This window comes from Anguilla anguilla, chromosome 1, assembly GCF_013347855.1.
Source record: "Anguilla anguilla isolate fAngAng1 chromosome 1, fAngAng1.pri, whole genome shotgun sequence".
NCBI lineage: Eukaryota > Metazoa > Chordata > Actinopteri > Anguilliformes > Anguillidae > Anguilla > Anguilla anguilla.
Window position 1 is genome coordinate 12,960,438 of NC_049201.1, and position 21,252 is coordinate 12,981,689.

The window sequence follows — 21,252 nt, forward strand, 5'->3', positions numbered from 1 at the left end:
TTATGGTCTCATATGGTCCGGGTCTCTTCTTCACCTGAAGCTTCATCTTTTTTCTGAGTATGGAATATGGAGTATATCTATGAAACCCGTCCTGCTGTCTTGCACAGCAAAGCTTTACTGAAGCCCTAGAATCAGGAATATCAAGGGTAACACAAAGCGCAAGTATGTTTGGGTACTACGTTATATAAGGTACTGATGCTCAGGACAGAATACAGACATGCTAGAAGGCCATCATGGGGAACCAATTCACTATTGGTATTTTCCTGTGTGTTTCCCTAGCTAGTTAGTCATATGTCTTCTGCCAAAGCACAATAAGGGGCCAAATGCATTGAAAACAAACCAGTGTGAGCTCGGTGCCTCTCCAGAGCTAAAAATATGTTTCTAACAAACCAATCAATTACCAGAGGAAATCAATACATTTCAGCAGGCAAAAAAATGCTACAAACCAATAAATGTGAGAGAAACCAACAGACAACTCTGATAAAATGGCGACCTGGTGGTTCCAATGGAACCTGAATCGTCAGTCCCCAGTGCTGATAATTAAATATCAAAACAAAAAAAAGCCAAACACTAACAAACAAACCAACAAGCACCCCAAACTTCTACCATGCACAATGATGCAAGGGATTGACTGTGTGAGGGTGAACATGACCAGCACATGCACAGGCGTGAAGCTTCACTACAGCACACAAAAAAGCACACTGATGCTTCATCAAAGAAACAGTATTCATTCGTCTGGGCCGGTCTGCGTCGTAAAAAAGCGCACTGATGCTTTATTAAAGAAATGCTATTCATTCAGCTGGGATAGTCTGCATCATAAAAAAGCACACTGACTCTTTATCAAAGGAACAGTATTTACTCAGCTGGGCCAATCTCAATCCTCATTGCTGCAAAAGAATTTCCCTAGCACTTCCCTATCTAACCGATGACCACTCCTTTGTTCCCTGCGAGCAGATCCTGTGTGAATGTTAATGAATACACCGATTAAAAATAAATGACGCTGGCTGTCGGTAGTACGTACCAAAGGGGCTAAAAATAGGCCAGGGACACTGCAGGAACTTACCTCCCCGATATCATCAATTGTTACTGGTGGACAGAGCCTGACGGATGGCCCAAAAACCACACCAAACCCAAATTTGCTTGGCAGGACAAGTCTACTAATGCGTGCTGAGCTCAATGTACTGTTAAATGAAAAGGGGGGGAGGGAGAGAAGAAAAAAACTCTCCTTCCTAATTAGATTTCAGATCCTAAATGATAAAGCGCTGTGTACGGCCTAGAGAAATGATACTGCCTCTTCAATTATTAAAACACTGTAGCTGGTCGAGTGCATTCAGTTCTCATTATACACTAGGAAAGGCCTCGGGACAAAAATCACAAACAAAAACAGGAGAGAGGTGAGGCGGCAGCGGCAGCCCTGGTTCAGCGCACTGCGGTAGGCTACATCTACAGAGACCAGTAGCGTTTACATTCGGTGGCGGGAGAGGAGACCATGTGATTTCGGGAGTTTCCAGCGACTGGGCAAAAGGAAAGGCTTTTAGGGCCTCCAAGTAAAGCGCTACTTACAAACTGAAAAAATGGAGTAAAAACCATGAAAGTAAGCATCTGGAGGGTTGCCTTCAAAAGGACAAATTAAAACAAATTAAGAAGGAAAGAAAAGAATCACTGAATTTTTTTTTTTTTTAAAGAACAGAAAGTGAAAAGAAAGACAGCAAGCAAAAAACAAAGTAATCATTTCAGGTTTTCTTTTCTGACCAATTACTGCAGCTAGTGGGACCCTTTCCCTCATATTACTCTCCTCCCATGAACCCAGTGCACACAGTAATCAACTGAACACAATGAACATGCAAGAGTCTCACTTCTGCTAAAAGACCTGTCACGCTCTCCCCTGGAGAGAGACCCTAGATTGTGTGAACCCCACATCTACAGGGGAGCTGCAGATGGAGAGAGAGGGGTCCTATGGGGAAAACGCCATGGCTGGACTGAGAAAACAGGGACACCGTATCACATAGGGAGATGAACGCATAAGAGGGTAGGGGGGGCAGGGCTGTGAGACGTTTGACCAGTTGGGGATGAGGTTCTCTCACTGTGGGTGGAGAGGTTAGACCGCAGGAAGTGAGCAAGGTGTGCGCACAGGAACAATGACCTGACACACTGTATACGCACACGCACATGCACACACAAACAGATGAACACACACACACACACACACACACACGTACGCAGACGCACGTGCACGCATGTAAACACACACAATTCACAGATGCCAAAAAAGAGGGTTCAGAGCAGGGTTTTAGACAATCAGTACAGCAGGTGATCTATATCACTGAATGGTCTCATTAACTGACAAACCTGTCTGTGTGGGGAGTTAGGGGGTGGAGCTCAAAAATAGTTTAAATATAACTAATTCCAGGGTAATGTGAAGGGACAGTGTGTTCTTTGTTGGGGGGGCGTTCTCGCTAGGCGACGGACGGGGCCCAGGCCCATCTGAAGCAGCTTTGCCCATCTTTCACATTTTAATTTCCTTTCTGCACTTGCACAAGTCGGCCAGTGGAGCAGATCAGGGGCTTAGCGTCACCTCCCTTCCAGCATCGCTCACTGGGTGGCATTTTGACAGAATCCCATTAGGGGACGGGACGCCCTGCTGCGAAATGAGGTTCTGTCATCGCCGAGCGGTCCCTACCCGTAGCAGGCCACGATGCAGAGCACTGCACACACAGGACTCCACTCTCACACGTTAAGCGCTATGAAACCGAGGGCACAGTGCCGGCCCTCCAACAGCACCCGAGAGGCACGTGGCTTTAAATACCCCTCAATGGACGGACTGGGCTAGAACACATACACGAGGGCACAACTGATGGCTGTAATAGTATTTCTGGTTGCACTATGGTTGTACCCATCACACTTCTGACAAAATGTGTCTCTGCTATCAGACAAGTTAATGGAAAACCTACAGAACATTATCTCATGCACACTAGTCTTAGTGGCTACGTATGCGTATGTTCTACAGCAGATGGTTAATGAGATTTGTTCTTTGAGAAGTGAGTATTATACCATAAGGAAGGGGTTTTCTACAGCGAATCTAAGGCGCATTTATTCCTTAAAGTGGTGAGCTTAACACCAGAGAGATAAGTTTAACACAGGGAGTTTAGCACAAGGTTGGTGAGTCTCTGGATCAAGCGAGGCGTTTAACAACAGAGTCTCTCTCAAGCAGTGAGTGCAAAACCACAGCAGGGCTCAGAGCAGAGGGGCGTGGCTGCGATTCAGCACAGCAGAGGAGGAGGAGGATTACTGCTGGAGGAGGGTCGCCGATGAGGGGCGTGGTCACAGAAAGCGTGGCCGCCGGGCTTCGGGGCGTGGTCGGGCTTGGGAGGGGGAGGAGATTGGAGAGAAGGGGCGAAAAAGTGTGGGGAATGCTCGGACCCAGAGAGGGAGGAGGAGGAGCCCGAGGCTAGAAACAGAAAGGAAAACAGTGACACTGGCAGAGGGAAGACGGAAAAACGAAAAAACAGAAAAAGACAACAAATGAAAATCTTAAAAAAGAAGAGAGAGGGTGGGGGAAATACTTCTAACCACACGTAGGGAAGAAAAGGAAAACACAAGATGAAAAATAATAAACATGTGAGGACTGGTGCCTGGGACGCTTGCATTGCCACACGATTATTCAGATGCGTGGGGAGTGCTGGTGACCAGTTCTGGTGGGATTGGGGGGGGGGGGGGGGTGACTGTAGAAGCTCAGAGCTAATATTGTTATTTTGACAGGCTAGGGTCCTCTAGACTTGATGCTCCTAAGTTGTGGGCCTGGGTAGTAGCAGATCTAAGTGTGTATAAAATGGAGACTTCAGAACAACAGAGAGTATATGCTGGGGTATGTGCTGTTCCAATGAGCCACAGCAAAAAATGGGGAGATTTAACACAAGTGACAAGAGCAATAACAATACTTGAAAATGCTGACAATGTACAGTAAAACACAAAGTGAGAGGAATTTAAGTAACTTTTCTACAGACTGGGGAACCACTACTCCAACACTAAAACACAAGAAAGCACACTAAACAATGTGCTCTGCACTCCTTGCTCCAGAAAACAAGTTTCTCTGCGCCTGTCCTAATGAAATCATGGTAACCGAGGATACGGAAGTCTTGGCTAGCATCCAGCCCAGTAATGGAAATAATAACGCGGGAAGCCCCCGCGTGTAATTTACGACCCGGGTTGCCAGGAAGCACGCTCGCCCCTTTGTTAACACGCCCCAAGTTTGTTCATTTCACTCTGATTCATTTTTTTCTCTTTCAATTGAATGTAGGCGACTAATGCAGTCGCCACTGCCTCGGCCCGTCTGGAGACTGACGGGAAACGATGGGACTGGCAGTCATTCATTTTCCGGAATGTTCCTTAGCCTTAGCCAGGTGGGCACATGATTTTCAGTTTGTCCCAGCAGAGGAGCCGATGTGGAAGCCCCTGCTGAAGCAGGGGGTGGGGGGGGGGGGGGTGGAGGGGGGGTGAGTGACGGGCAGTGTCCCGTTATTTCCAGTACTGCGCCGGAAAGGGCCGTTTATCCCAGAGTACGGGAAGGCTAACGGTAGCGGCGGCTCCTCCTTAACCTTGCCTCGTGGGTGCGTCTAGCTGTGAGCCTCTCTCTCTCTCTCTCTGGTTCTCTCTCTCTCTCTCTCTCTCTCTCTCTCTCTGCTTTAGCGTGGGAGGACGGTAACGAGGTGCGGCCCACCTGTTTCTGGGTCACTGAAGTCTGGGAGTGTCATGGTGTTCAGCTGCCTCCTGTCCGCGATGGCTCTGTCCAGCAAGCTGCTTCCTCGCCCGGAATCGCTGCAGACGCAAACACAAACAGGCGCGCGCACACCGGCGATGAAACGCACTCGTCCCGGCCCAATGAAGCCCTCCCATCGCTGAGCCCGCCGGGGCTGCTGGCCAGTCAGCGCTGGCACCGTCTGGACTGAGGGGCCCATACATGCACTGGAACACTGGTACTCAACAGCGGTCCTGGGGACCCCCTGGGTATGCTGCTTTTCATTCCAACCACAATTGCAATCCCAGAATTTTAACAAGCGGTTCCTTTTTCTTTAAATAGGAGCTTTTAATGTTTAGAGGGATTATTTACCCTCTTAAGCCACATTCTGTCAGAAATACCTATGCATCCCATTAAGATACAAGTCCTGTGTTCATACTGTGCCACATTGCAAACAACTGCATATAAAAAGGTATGTAGTTGTTTGCAATATAGCACAATAAGCACAATCTGAACATGAACTCCAGGTTACTTCTTCATGGCATGCATAGCCCCATGATTGAGGTTGAATACCACTGCAGTAGAATGATGCCTTAACTGGATGAGCCACCCAGCAGCTCCATGTCTTGAATCCTTAACAAATACTTCACTGTGTGGACTATGGGAACTCTACAGTCGACTGCTGCTACTGGTGAATGGGGTGGAGTTAAAATCTTGGGTATCTGTGAACAGGCTACATAAAAAAGTTCAACACTTTCAGAAGAAAAAGTGGAAAGATTTCCTTTGGGCTAAGGAAGAAATTATTTCATTTTAGGGCTGGTGTGACAACATTTAGAGGGGAGAGCATGAGTTATGCCCTCTGTCGAGTGTCATTCTCGTTTGATGATGTAATACGGAGAAACATCACCGTCTGCATTAACAGAGGTTACAGCAAGCCGAACACATCGCACTTATAAAAAAGTAAAATTGCCGCAGGAGGTGAAGGATCTCCAAGCCCTTATAACGGAGAATGGAGGAAGGCATTTTGCCTTCCAAGTTCTGCTCTTCATCTGTTCTCGTCTTACATTCATGCCTCATTAAATGCCTTACGTTCACTTTGCTCTGGCTGAATTCTAACCAGAATCCAGGTCCAGATCCCTGACGGGGCAGTGCTGTTGTGCTCTTGCGAAAGGTACTTAACCTGAATCTCTCCAGTAAAATACTTTCTCAAGTAATGCCTAAAAGGGTCGTGAAAAATGCAAGCCATGCACGTCTCTTAAGCAAAGCAAATAAATAATGTAAAATAATAAATAATGTGGTTAAAGTGCTTACACGAGAAACCACACTGAATTTGGTCGGATATTTATAAATCCGTCATGTAAGCCATTGGATGTTTTGCAATGCGAAAACACTTTTTGCTACAAAAAAACTGGATATAGAAATAAATTACAGCTGTTTACATACACATATCAACTGAGAATACTGAAAACTGAGAACTGCTCAGAAACATAAATAGTCTACTTAAAAACTAATTTAAAAAACCCACATAATAAATAATTATTAGCATGGCAAAATCATCTAAAAAAAGAGATAGACAAAAGAACCGATAAGAATGACAACCCTCACCAGCTTGCACACATTTTTGAAAGTACACCAAATGAAGAGGTTAGGAACGCTCCACGGTGAACATTCCTAATAGGGAATGGGGTCCTTTGGAAAGCATGGCACAGAAGGGTTCTGCTCATGATGAGCCTTTAATGGCAGCGCTGTCTTGTTCTGTGGTGTTCAAGACGACCCGTTTCCATACGCTCGTATGACTGGCTCCAGTTGGCCAGAGCTCCCCATGCGCCTCTCCTGTGGTGCAGGACAGCTCTGTGGGGGAGGCCTACGCCAGCACAGCTGCCAGCATCGGCCCCTTGTCGCTCTGTCTCTGCTCAGGCAGAGCAGCAGGCCCCTCGGTCCCAAAGGCCTTCGACAGCCCCACGGACCAACAAAGGCTGGGCTGCTAGCGCTTTAATGAGACTGCAGCACCCTTAAAACTTCTTAAATAACGACAGTATCAGCGCACAAAAAAATTCAGCTAAATGACAAAATGGAGCAAGGGGGACAGGAACAAAATATATTTACTTATATATTACTGCAGCCACTAACCCTTCAAGGTGTAAGATCGCAAATATGTGATTAGAATGATCTTAAGTGAACATCCTAATGCTGATGTAACAATCACTACTGGTAATTGAAAGCAATGGACTTCTAGAACACTGACTTAAACAAAAATCTATGCTTCAAAGGGTCAAGCGTGATCACAGCTAAGAGGAGAAGAGCCGAATGGCGGGAACAGACGGCGACATGCCCAAGTACAGGAGGACAGTTGGAGTGATCCGAACGAGGGGAAGCGTTATTTAATCCCGTCCCAGGGCTTCCGCGGGCCTGCAGCCGGCAGCGGAGAGAGGAGCGCTGCCGCAGCTCAGCTACGCTGCCGTCTCAAGTACAAACTGCATAATCCTGCGCCGTCTGAGGAGTCTGCCTTCTAATTGGTCTCCCTGGAATCACATTACTCAATTTAACAAGAGGCCGAGGACTGAAGGGCTTTGCTGCCTTTTCAACAGCGACTTAAGAAAACACACTTCTGTAGCTGGATTACTGGAAAAAAGTAACTTAAAAAATGTTCTGTGGTCAGTCCAAAGGATAGTTCATAACTGGTTTATAAAAATGGTACGGAACGAGTTGCGAGTCCTCAAATAATTTGCGAGTGAAATAATCACTGATTAAAATCAGTGATTAAAATACATACTTTAACAGGCCGTGTAATCCTGGCAGAAGGGGTACTTCTGTGACATTTAATACCAGGCCCTTGGTAAAGTTGAGGGGAAGAACAGAGCATATACTCTATATAAGTTCAAAGACGGGGGCGGGGCCAAATACCCCTGACCAATGACTGATGAATTAAATTAAGAGGCAGAGTGGTTCTCAGCTGCGGTAGCTGCAGGCGAAGGGGCACGGACTCTAAAGGGCACCTGTGCGTAAAGCAGGGCTCTGTCCCAAAAGGAGCCGCCCTCAGCACTTTCTCCCCTCAGCATGGCTTCGAAAAACTGCCGACACATCGCTACAGGGAACTCAACAATAAGGAGCTCTCACTTGTCCTTCACTGTTCGAGGACATGCGAGGGAGATAGAGACATTCAAACGTGTTGACATGCACATAAAAGTCACATTCATCTGGCTAAGTAGCTGAGTTGTTTAATAATGCTGAAAGCTATCATCTGACCTGTTGTAGCTGCCCATCAGGAGTAACCTTCATAATGTTTGGTGCTTGCCAACTGATGCAGGTAGGTATTCATTGGTATCTAATTACTTCATTTTCAGTGGCAGTTGTTGAAACAAATGATGGTTTTCAGAATGCATCTGGCGAAACTATTTTTAAATGTATTCATCTACATTGTATATAATTATCTAGGTAATGCTGTCATAGCTGATGCTAATAAATGCTAACTAGGGCAGCAAGAAAACATTTCCTAGAATGCCTCCACTGGTAATGTCATTTCCATAGTTTCCTGTAGAGTCATGCTTGTTCTGTTATGACTAAGACATGATCGATGACACTGGAGCCCTGGAGAGATGTCCTTATGTGACCCAGCTGAACGAAGCCACACCAACACTCACTAACACAGGGCTTTTTCACTCGGGCTGGGAATCAGCCTTCATGCTTCAGGTTGTGTTCAGGGTCCACATGCCAGTGTAGCTCAGGCGATTCCCTCCCCACTCACGTCCATTCACCCCGTTTGCATTGACGCACAGCAGATGTGGGCACGAGGAGCAGTGCACCCTGGGAAGAGGGCAGACGTGCCTACCTGGGGTTGGTGAGGTTGTAGCAGGACTTCCAGATCTGCAGCATGTGTTTGCAGGTGAGGAGGGCCTCCTCCGGCCCCCTGCACAGGGTCTCCAGCTTCACTTTGGTGAACAGGAGGCTGGAGACACAGAGACACAGACGCTCGGCGTCAGAGAGCTCGCCCCCACCTCATCCTCATCCTCCTCCTCCTCCTCCTCCTCCTCCTCCTCCGCTCCCTTAAAGGCTTGTTACCTGCCTGTCAGACTCCTGCAGTCACACCGGCTGCTTTCCTGTGCAATTAAGCACCTTAACAAAAGGCCATAAATAACCTGCCACTCTAATGAGCTCGCGGCTTTTTTTCATCTGTCAACGGAAGATGATTTTGAGCGGGCAGCACACTTGGAACCACGGTGATTTATTCTCCTAAATTCATTTTAACCCATCGAAATTCTACCACACTGTCACAAATGGAGCAGGATGACATCAACCTGGCAAGGACAATTTTCTGGCCCTTCACAGATAATTCCAAATGGGCACCAACAGAAAAAACCATTACAGCACTGCTATTTAAAAACACCCTTACCCAGATTGACTTACACAATATATATAAATAATTATTATTATCATTTTTTTTCACACAATATCCATTATTGATATTTACCAAGTAATTCAGGTAAAGTATCAAGTAATTCAGGTTAAGTACGTTTCTCAAGGGTAAAATGGCGTTACCCGCCCTGGGAATCGAACCTTTGGGTCACAAGCCCAGTTCTCCTATAACCACTATCCTACATAGCCACCCAGTCTGCACGTGTGGATGAGAAGCAGACACACGGTGAGAATCACAGGCAAGGGGGAAAAAAATGTACGCAAGGGCTGCTTTTCTTCAGAAACAGAGGTTACGTGCATTTAAGTCTCTATCGATGCAAATCAAGTCCCATTTACGCATCGTCTGCTGGCCTCCGCTGACACACACTGCAGAAAACCTATTCATCCGAGCACCGCCCGCTCGCCAACATCACTCCCATCATCCTTCCACAGCCTCTCCCTCCCCCCCCCCCCCGCCCCCCCGGTCCCTTTGATGCGGATTGGCCGTTATTATTTCACCCTTTCCGAGCTCCGCGCCGAACAGCACGTATGTGCGCTGCGCACTCTTACGGACGCGTTCGCACACGTGTATAAATATACCTCCGTTAGTGGGCACACACGCTCCCTGGGGGAATGCTAAAGCTCAATCAAGCTGGTGAAAAAGGGAAAGAAAGGGGGGGGGGGGTCTTGTTCTTTTTCATGTTACGTAAGTCAGCGAGGCGCACAGAAGCTAGCGCTGCTGCGCCCCGAGGGGAAAGGAAGGCTAAAGCTATTAGAGACGTAGGAATTTAAACAGAGGAAACAAGACGGCTCAGAAGGCAGCAGAAGCAATCGCTTACTCTTACGCGAAAGCCAGGGGTTCGATGACGGGCGGGCTAATTGACGGCGCCGGGGACAGAGTCAAACCGCAAAATCCCGCTGAAAAACTGCAAGTGCGGGCCGAGGAGAGATGGGTGTGCGGTCGATGCCCAGCGCGGTACGAGGCCCCAGGGCTCTCCTCACACTCCTCTAATTACGCGCGCCAGCTGCCCCGGAAACGCGGACGCACGCCGATGAAGACGAGGAAGGGGGGGGGGGGGAAGGGGGGAGGCAGAGCGTGTGTTTAATGGCCAGAGCCTATCGGACCGCTCACCGCCCACTGCTGCAAACGCTCCCGTACAAACACGCCGTACGCTGTGAGGGCGCGCATACCGCCTCTTATCTAATTAGCCTCCGTCCACTACAAACACTTCAGTCTGTCCTGCACTGCATGGGGGGGGGGGGGGGGGGGGCTTGGACAATTTCACAGCTGACTGAGGCCGTTCCAAACCCCCAGCTCTGAGGACTCACTCAGCTGCCAAAAACAGGCAGGGGGCCATCATGGGGAGCTCGTAAACATACAGTTAGCTCCATAATGTTTGGGACAATATATGTATTATTATTTTTTTTTTTTTTCTTTCCTTGATTTGGCTCTGTTCTCCACAATTTCATATTTGATATCAAACAATGTGGTTCACATTTGGTTAAAGTTGCACATTCTCAGTTTTTACTTAATGGTATTTTACTTTAATTTCACCATGTAGAAATTACAGCACTTTTCACACATAGCCCCCCATTATGGGGCTCATCGTATATTCCTACAGCAGGGAGTGGAGGACCAAGCCTGCAGAAAGGTCCAGCTCCACCCTACAGCTCTATAAAGGCCCTGTGTAGGGCAGCTCTGAGCCTGACCTCAGGACTGCAGTACGGGGGTCTGAACATGGACGTTCCCCAGGTCTCTGTGAAGCACACCTCCCCCAGAGAGACCAGCATCGGCACGGCCCGCGTTTCGGGGGGGCGAGGGCTCCCGTACTCACATGAAGTTCTCGGGGTACTCGCTGAGGGCCATCTCGATGATGTTGAGGGCGTCGTGGTAGTGCTTCTGCGCCGACAGCAGCAGGGCCAGCAGGTGCAGCGAGTGGACGTCGTCGCCCTGGAGCTGCAGCGCCTGGCGCACGTAGCCTAGCGCCTCGGGGATCTGCGCGGTCGGGAGGGAGAGAGAGAGAGAGAGAGAGAGAGGGGGCCCGTTTAGGCCAGACGCCCGCCAGACACGCTCTTCTGCTCGTCAGCAGTAACGCGCCGAAACCTAAGCTTGATAAGTGCCCCACAGTTTAGACTGTGACAGGCCGACCATGAAATAGTGCAGTGGTCCAAATCATCTGAATGCCTGTATAAAGACCCATTTTATTTTATGTACTCTTTCCTTTTTCTTGTCGGTTCACTTGTTTTTAAGATTTCTGAAATCTATCACTTCCCCAGACAAGTGACATTATCATCTACGGCTAAAGCCGCAAACCCACTCTTAACATTCATTTCCCTTGGCGAAGCTTAAATATTATTTTCTGAATTTTGTTTTCTTCTCCGTTTTGCAATTTCTCCTCCTCAGGTTATGGCAGCTTCTTCATTCTGTCCACTCAAACCGTGTCTGCGCAGCTACACAAAACTGAGAAAGATGGACGGATCTTGTCGAGATTCTCAGGGTCCCAGCGCGCTCTGAGACGGACGGCGGCAATCGCCGATCCCTCGCCAAACCGCCAAACCGCCACAGGATGCAGGAGCGGATGTGACCTGCATCTCCGCGCGCTTTAAACAACAAAATGGCCTCCTCTGGGAAATGAGACAGACAGGGACCTCGTTAGCGGGGAATCTATTAGAGACGGCCATTCTGGGCGAGCGCGCGCTCACTGGAGGGTGGCGCATGGGCGGCGGCGAAGGATCCGAGCAGCGTAAGGAGCGGGGCAGAACGGCATGATGGGTAATTTCTGCAGCGTGCGGGGAGAGAGGCGGTGTGCTTAATGAAGAGGCCCCGGTCTCCCACCGGACTCCCAAACCTACATATCCCTCTCCACTCTGCCCTCAAGCCGCTCAGCCCAAAATAATTTCTAATCTTCCTCCAACACTTTGCTTCCCTGAGCACACACTTGACAGATTAAGATGGGAGCGGGACCGAGTCACACGCCTGCATGCGCATGGGCGCACACACACACACACACACACACACACACACACACACATATTCAAATGTGCCCAACACTCACTCACACACACACACACACACACACGCGCACACACACACGCACGCACACACACACACACACACATATTCAAATGTGCTCAATACTCACACACACACACACACACACACACACATATTCAAATGTGCTCAATACTCACTCATGCATACACACACACACACACACATATTCAAATGTGCACAACACTCACACACACTCACGCACGCACACACATTCAAATGTGCTCAACACTCACACACACACACACACACACACACACATTCAAATGTGCCCAACACTCACTCACACACACACACACACACACACACACACACACATTCAAATGTGCTCAATACTCACACACACACGCAGGCACGTACACACACACTCAAACGCACTCACACACACACACACACATCCAAACGCACCCATACACTCTCACACAAACACACACACACACATTTAAATGCACTTACACACACAATTAAACGAGCTCATGCGCCCGTACACACGCACACGCATAAATGCACTCACACGCACGCATGCACACATAAACTAATAAATATAAAGACAAAAGCACACAAATGCACATACAAGCACACAGAAACACAGACACACACACTACATGCCGTACGGCCACGTGTCAGAAGCTTCTCTCTCGACTGAGCCTTGCATGGCGTATTAGTTCTTGGAAAAGTGATTGTAATTAAATCAAAACCTTACCACGGTTGGGTTACATTTTACCCAGCTTAATGTCAGAGAGAGAGAAGCAGAGCTCTGGAGAGAGAGACCGCAGCGCTGACCCTGGGTCAGGACCACCGGGGGGCGTACCTGTCGAGACACGGCCAGCTGCAGAGCCAGGTAGAAAGCGGCCAGGTGGTCCGTCGGAGAAAGGCTTTGGGCCCTGAGAGAGAGAGAGAGAGAGAGAGGTGCGGAGGGGTTAGACTCCAAAAACCACACACATCCACCCGTCAGCCTCATCCACACCTGAAGATAGGTACTGACGTCCGTGCGCTGGCATGCCGAGCACTTCTCCGGCTAAAACATCGTCACTAGAGCCCGATGTCGAATGCAAAAATAATCACCACGGCCCAAAGGCATTAGGCTGCGCGAGAAAAAGAGTCTTTAAAAAATTCACGAGCAGTAATCAAACTACGCAGTAGCGGCGGGGGCTCGCGGTGCACAGGCGGGGTAATGGTGATGCAGCCTGACGAGCTAGCAGCCCGTTAGCGAGTCGGATCTCTTACTGTGAGGAACTGAGCGCCGACGCACCGCTTAACGAGACGGGAATGCTGCCCACAATATACGTTTAAAGTGTGGTGATCGTCGGGAAAAAAACGAATGCCAGCCAGTTGCGGTTGATGGGCCAGCGAAATGTCAGCGAGGGAGAGACCCGGCTTCGTCTCGCCGATTTCATACAGAAAGGCTGAGGTTAAGCCCCAATGCCCTCCTCTGAAACGTTCCCAAATGTGCGTTAAAAAGATTATGTTTACTATGAGGTCACAGGACTTGAACCATCGCAGCACTGTGAATACAGGGGGATGGTGGGCAACTAGGAAAATATTTATCGAACCCCCCCCCCCCCACCCCCCTTGCCCCCAACCCTCCTCACCCCCGCGTTCCCCAGAGGCCCCACCCAGCCCACGGAGCGCTCAGTGAACTCCGCCTGACAACATCTGCGAGTCCCGGAAGCACAGCTGGAGTGTCTGCCCTAGTTACCCCGCACCGCATGCCCCCTCCACCCCGCGTCCTTCCCAGCATGGGATAGGTATGCCCCCGCCCCCCCCTCCGAGCAGCTCTCAGCTTGGGATGGCCCGGAGGACACCAACTGCGGACCGCGGGGGGGCGCTGCCGAAGACCGAAGACGCGGTGACTCACCTCTGGAAGGCGCCCAGAGCCTTCTTCTGGTACTCCTCCTGCATCCCCCGCAGAGAAGCTAGGAGACGCAAGACACACACGCGTTTAGAGAGGAGAGCAGCCATCAATATTCATTAAACCGCACCACACTTACACACTCGAAGGGAACAGGGTAGGCTACACCACACTTACACACTTACAGGGAACAGGGTAGGCTGCACCACACTTACACACTTACAGGGAACAAGGTAGGCTACACCACACTTACACACTCGAAGGGAACAAGGTAGGCTACACCACACTTACACACTCGCAGGGAACAAGGTAGGCTACACCACACTTACACACTCACAGGGAACAAGGTAGGCTCCACATATTTCCACAAAAAAGCACAACCGCGCACCAAAGTCTAACCAATATGCTTGCTAGGTGTCTCAGCCAGGTTATCTGTGCTTTCTGAACACATTTCTGATGTCTGCTTCCAACTGCTGCAAGTACAGATGGCTTGTGCGGCTTTTATTCTGACAAACACGTAGGTTTGAAGAACACTGTCATGATGACCTTCAGCCTACGTACTGCAAATTGTGTTTTATAAAGTCTAAATGAATTATGTGTTTTTTAACTGTTCTTTTATGTCTGCTGCTGCTACCGGAGATTGATAAAGAGCACTATGCTATTCTGGATTCTAACACAGCCCACTCCTTATGTCCTTATAGCCTTGTATCAGGGGGTGTACATCATGTGACAGTAAGGGACAGTCTCCCTCCAACAGCAGATGAGGGGCACGGCTCTGGGGGAGGGAGTGGGGGGGTGGGGGGGGGCGGCGGAGTGGGAGGGTCAGGGGGTCTCTTACCATCTGTGGCGCGCAGGCTGTACACCAGGCCGATGGCCAGGTACCCTTTGGCCCGGAACTCCGACGCCTTCTCCCCCATGTCCACCACCATCTTGGCGAAGCGCTCGCCCTCCTCCAGCTGCGCAGACAGAGAAGGACACACACACACGGACCACAGCTCGTCAGCGAGCGCCACCTCCAGCTGCGCAGACACAGACGGACACACACACACGGACCACAGCTCGTCAGCTAGTGCCACCTCCAGCTGCGCAGACAGGGATGGACACACACATACGGACCACAGCTCATCAGCTAGTGCCACCTCCAGCTGCGCAGACAGGGACGGACACACACGCGGTCCACAGCTCGTCAGCGAGCGCCACCTCCAGCCGGGCGGGGCCCCCGACGACACGAAGCCGCAAAAAAAAAAAAGAAAAAAAAAGAAAAGAGACCCTCCGTTTCGCTACGGAGGAACAAAAGCAAACGGCTTCGGCGAAACCGTCTCCGAGCCGGAGAACAGAGGAGGCAGCGTCGTCGCCGCGGCGATCCCGGCCCCCCCTTTCCCGGATCGCAGGCACATCGCAGTTTGTTCCTGTCACACAAAGCAGCGCTGCGGCGCCCCAATAAGGCGCCTTGAAAGCCCGAGCGTCAAGTTCACTGAAATCACACAAAACGTGGAAATGAATAGCGAGCGAGGAGGCCCGCGGGCAAAGCGGCTCTTTGATTCGCTCCACAGGCTCCACAGCCCTCACTCAGCCGGGCCCACGGTGGAACGCAGCCTCTGATTTGCTCCAGATGATTAGCATCTCAGAACCCAAAACACTTCACAAGTAACCGGCTTTTTCCTCGCTGAGGTTTTATTACGGGGTCAATCAATTTCTCCAGCGCTGTTTTAAACAGCTTTAAAAAACATAAATGCATGTTTTCATCTGTTACTTAAATGTGAGGTGATGTGGTGCTGTTCACAGCAGCAGCACAGGCACATAAAAGCAGCATTATTTCCCTCTGTGCTCTGAGAATATGACTGTGCTGTAGAGACCTTGGCGATGGCTGAGCCGGGCTGCTGGGTGGACAGGCCCGCGGAAGCCATTTTGGCCCCTGACGAGCGGGCTAGCGGCTAACGGAGGAGCGGGAGGGCTCACCCAGTGCAGGGTCCCGATGCAGAGCTTCACGGCCAGCAGTGGGATGGTGGGGTCGTCCGGCTTCAGCCGAATGCACTCCTTCAGCACCTTCACCGCCCGCGCCGACTGCAGAGGGACGGGGGGGGGGGGCAGAGCGTTGGCATCGGCACGCATGGCGAACACGGGGAACAGGGCGCTAGCTAAATAACGAGGTCACCACTCACTTTTCCTGCGGCCATCAGTGACAGGGCAAACTGGTACCACAGGTGGAACTCCTCAAACGCAAACTTCATGGCTCTCTCTAGACACTGTGGAGAAAGAACAAACATGGAAACGAATAACGGGTAAGGAGCAGGTCTTGTAACATAAAAGGTCACAGGATCGATTCCCAGGTGGGACACTGCTGCGGTACCCTTGATCAAGGTACTTAACCTGCATTGCTTCAGTATATATCCAGCAGCATAAATGGATGCAATGTAAACGCTATGTACAAAGTAGTGTACGTCGCTCTGGATAAAAGCGTCTGCTAAATGCCTGTAATGTAATGTAATGTAAGGCTGGCACTGAAGGCGTGATCCCAGGAATGATTTAAGACTGACACAGGGTTTTTTTTTCTTGAGAGGAAAGGGTTAATTCAATAAAGAGCGGCTGCTGCACCATCTTTTCAGGTTGCCTGACAATAATAGTGACAACATACTAAAGACAGAAGCCTTCCAGGCTTTAATTAAAAGCAGACTTGGATGTTAATACCAAAGGATGAAGCAAAAATATAAGGGCGATGGGGGAATTCTAGAAAGAATTCCTGGCAGTTATGGGGGCTGTTAAACAACAAGCCAATGAAGAATACAACCAATTAACTGGGAATTTCAAAGCAACGCAAGTAACACAACGCAAAGCACGTCAGAAACGAAAGAAAACAAGGTTATTCCAGAACTTTCCGGTAGTACTGGCTCTCCCTAGAACACAAGCATAGTCAACGGCACTACGACTCGCTCCCTCCCGACAAGAGCACCGGTACCCCCACCATAGCGCCTCCCCAGAGAGATCTGAATAACAATGGAGGCTGAAAACTGTGAGTAATCTGAATAAACGGCGCCTGTGAATAAGCGCAGAAGAACAGAACGTGTGCTAGCTTCTAAACAACATCCAGCTTCTCATTCAGCTCAGATAGAACTCCTCACTCAGCTACAACTACGGCTCCACTGAAGGGAACGCACACATCATTACCGGAGATATCATCCCATTTAACATTTACACTAGCACATTTATCAGAGTATCTCAAATTGCCATTTAAGATTAAAAATATATACATGTAAGTTACGATTTTAATACATTCCAAGTAACATTTATAATAAATGAAGGTATGATCGGTTATTGAATCATTCTTTTATGTTTTACACTGTAAATCTGAATTTCTGTTAGTTTATCCAAAATTCAAAAGCAAGTAACCAATGCATTTTTAAAAAATCAAATAAATTGCCAAAAATTCATAAACAGAGAAAAACTACACGTGACAACATAACGGGAAAATGGTACAGACAGCACCAGTGTGGAGTTCATTCCACTTATAAATCCACACAACTGAGATGAAACAGGTTCTGCCCAGTCTAATCAACCTAAAAATCCTCTCTACAGTACATTAGTACATTATTACCCATGACAATTTAGGGGGTCTACACTTTGATCTCTGGTACAAAATAAATGTTAATCTGCACTCTTACATAAGCAGATGTAATTAAAACACAGAGCACTGAAAAAGGAAAAAAAAATCACTGAATTAGAGCACGGCATGATACAACATGTACAGCCGTATAGTACAAATATTATCTAAAGTAATATTTTATGATTAAAAAAGAATATCAATCGCTAGTAAACAAATCTGGATGGTTTATGGTCATATTTGACAAATTTGGAAACTGAAACCTGGAAGGGAAAAAGCTACATAATTGCAGAAAAAACAGCGAATCTCAAACTGAGAATGATAAAAGCTAAATAAAAGAACTGGGCTTTTTAATCTTTTTCTTTTTTAAATATTGGCACCCAACCTGGGGATGAACATGTCCAACTCCCACCCTAATTTGCAAAGTCCAATTACCAATTTGCAACTGCAGTCGCGTTCGTGCACTGCTGATTTGGAAGAGAGTTGTCATCCACAGTTCTCCTCCAAAACCTGGTGATGCCAGCCTGCTTCTTTTTCACACCACAGCCCACAACCAAGCTCACACAGAGCCGAGTCGGAGGAAGACTGGTCATATGCGGCTTTGGCATGCAGCCCCACGGGCTCCCGATCGACCAACATGGGGCGCTAGAGAGCGATGAAATGCAGACTCCTAACTGACTGAACCCTCCCTAACTGTGGTCGAAGTAATCTACAATTTCCACAGTCGGCACTGGCGCGGTTCAGATTTGATATGAGACCATGGGGCTCATCCATGCACTATAGCATGGTGCTTAACTGAATGAGCCACCCAGCAGCCCAAGAACTGACTGTTTTAATAGAAGTGGTTTCATAGTTTCAAATGTGGATGATCAGTGGGATAAAACAATGACACCAGCGGGATTAACGTTAAATGTCCTTCTGGTATTAAACTCCCCAGGTTGGTAGAACAAGGACAGGAGTAACCAGAAGGGGAATGTTGCTGTTCCATAGAATGCACTATATTAAATACAATTTCCTCTGTGAAATAACTGGCTTTACAGTGAAGAGATAAAAGTTAACCTGGATAATTATATTGAACAGGTAATACAGCAAAGCACACAGTATGTAAGCGTGGCATATGGTGACTTCTTCGCAAGCTGTCTGTTTTTGTGCGGCTAAAGGCCGTAAGTGAAAGCACCGCATCTCATCTTGACTCATCTCAACTGTTAATTTTAAATTTGTAAACCCCTGCAGCGTGACAGAAATAGACCAGGAAATTCAAGGCCCCACGCGCTTCTCCATAAACAAAGAGCCTTCCGCTGTTACAGCCAGAATACCAAAGCACAGCCAGCCCGCCGAGTTCACTCGAAGGGTCACAGCTGCACTCTACACCGAAGCCTCAGTCCCTCGGAGGGCTGTAACACTAGCACCTGAATTAAAACTGAATAGCACTGCAAGGGCAGCTAGTTTGCATTCAGCTCTGTGCAATCCTGTATTTTTTTTTTAACAATGGGTAAATCTTTCATAATCTCAAGTTTAACAGTCAACAAAAACAGTCCTTTTATTTAATGTGAGATATTCTATTAATAAGGTCTACATTTAAGAAAGTTTGGTCTGGATGTGAAATTCTCACGCCGTCGGTAGCCGCGGGGAATGAACACGTGCGGGCAGGTAGCAACCGCAGACAGCCAGGGACATCTGAGGATACCCTGGACGCGTAAAAGCAGTCATGGGGAGATTTCTGGGGTGAATTTAATTGGACTGGATGGCAAAGCACCACCATAATAATTAAACAGAGATTAAAGCCATTGCAATTTGCACAATGGCCTCCAACTTGAGACAGTAATGGCAAAATATTTAATAAAAATTGAACGGAATGAAGGGGATTTAAGAACACCTGGGCCTCGTGGGTGTCCCATTTCTATTAATGCATTTCAGTCGTATTAGTGCGTCAGACGGAGAAACAGAAATATTTCTTTTTTTTTTTTTTTTTTTAAGTATCGGCGGTTTATCTGCAGAAGCACAACAGATCAGGTAACAGAGAGGGGCAAACGCACCCAAACGGAACCCTGGGCTCAGCCTAAGAGGGGTGGAGAGGTGGAACAAGAAGCAAATCCGTAATTCACAGGCAGCAACTGAGTCAACACGAAACGTTCTCACAATGCTGCTGCCACGTAGGGGCAATGCTACAACATTGAGAAAACATTCTGGTAACAACGTGAGAACGTTTAGCGTTAGCTGGGAAAGACCCATAACCGTGCCTACGCACTGGGCAGCTGATGCTGAATTAAGCACAGCACAACCCTGTTGCGTCTGAACAAGTGAATTAAGAAATTAAGACACAAACCAAAGGAAGATTTTACATTGTGCTTCCTATCCACTGTGGCAGGGTTTCCTTGCTGAAACCCTTGCTAAAACCGTAGAGGAAAGGACACACAGCGCATCCGTTTGGCTGGGGATCAATGGAGAAGTGGCACGGAGATCACTCCAAGCACAGATCAATGTAATGAAATACACTCCACCGAGGACAAGACAGGGAATGACTCCTGGACCTAACGGTTCCAGATACCACGGTGCTGGACTTTGATACATTTTTAAAGGCATTCTCGGTTGTTTTCTGGATCAGCTGGCACGCTGAATTACCTCAGAGAGCATCTCGTACTGTCCTCTTCGACCCAGCGCTATTGTCAATAGATCATACACCACCGACGCACTCTGTAGGCTAATGATGCGATCGTTGTTGTGCTCGGGAATCCTGCTCAGAACCGCGTCTCTGTTGGCCTGAAAGCAGACAGAACACATTCACTGGAGCACGGGGCTGCACGCAATCAAAGGCGCTCTCTTTTTGGGGCTCATTTCCCTCAACGGAGAGCAAAGACACGCTAACAATATGACACGCTAACACAATTAAGCACACGGAACACACACAGTACTTCCAGTATACATCCAGGAGAAAAACAGGAAAGGAAAACACTATCAGAAAACAATCATTTACTTATCAGATTAGGGTTTAAGGCACTTAGGTTTGTCCTCTGAATGACTCCTCTTACAAGGAACATCTCATAAAACGGCATTTTTTCAGGCTCTCATTTTGCACATTTAACACAGACATAACTGAAGCTCAACATTCATTTCAAAGACATGGCAAGCACACCCTAGACAACAGCTGTCGTTAAAGGGCCTTTGATTAATGCTGGCTCGAGCCGATAAACCACATACACCAGGTGTCACTTCTCAGAGATCTATTCTACATGTCCTCTAAAGGCGGTCGCGAAAGAGGTTTTCAGTTTAAGTGGAGCACATTAGGAGGAAAACCCCACAAGACAACCAGCGGCATTTCGCTGAAAACAGGTAGCCTTTAAAGAGTTAAAAATGGATTTAGCTTTTCAAATACCACACATCTTAACGGAACCGGGTGAGAGAACGCGTTCCGTGATTGTTAAAACGCAACCGTCGCGCTCGCGTCGAGGGAAGGCTGCCTCGTCGCACCGATCTCAGAAGACAAGACCGTTTGTGGATTTAACACAGAGCATGAAAACATAAAAAACGGGATACCTGCCAGAGACTTAATACATCAAGTCAGCACCCGAGCACTCGCTCATCAAAGAGAATAAAACCTTAACAAGCATTTCTCAGCCGCCTTT

The 21,252-nt window shown here is 48.3% G+C and overlaps 1 protein-coding gene across 2 annotated transcripts in view; it reads right to left on the reverse strand.

The window, feature by feature from the left end:
• ttc7b (tetratricopeptide repeat domain 7B) overlaps window positions 1-21,252 on the reverse strand; it is a 52,416-nt gene that overhangs the window by 16,120 nt on the left and 15,044 nt on the right. Inside the window, exons 9-18 of one of the 2 annotated variants that reach the window (XM_035423978.1) lie at window positions 20,252-20,389; window positions 16,194-16,277; window positions 15,991-16,095; window positions 14,870-14,987; window positions 14,038-14,095; window positions 12,991-13,063; window positions 10,963-11,123; window positions 8,565-8,681; window positions 4,718-4,815; window positions 1,564-1,614 (exon numbers count right to left, since the gene is read on the reverse strand). In XM_035423978.1, coding sequence (XP_035279869.1) covers window positions 1,564-1,614; window positions 4,718-4,815; window positions 8,565-8,681; window positions 10,963-11,123; window positions 12,991-13,063; window positions 14,038-14,095; window positions 14,870-14,987; window positions 15,991-16,095; window positions 16,194-16,277; window positions 20,252-20,389 — 1,003 coding nt within the window. The remainder of the gene's footprint in view (window positions 1-1,563; window positions 1,615-4,717; window positions 4,816-8,564; window positions 8,682-10,962; window positions 11,124-12,990; window positions 13,064-14,037; window positions 14,096-14,869; window positions 14,988-15,990; window positions 16,096-16,193; window positions 16,278-20,251; window positions 20,390-21,252) is intronic. The other variant, XM_035423986.1, reaches the window with a different exon arrangement.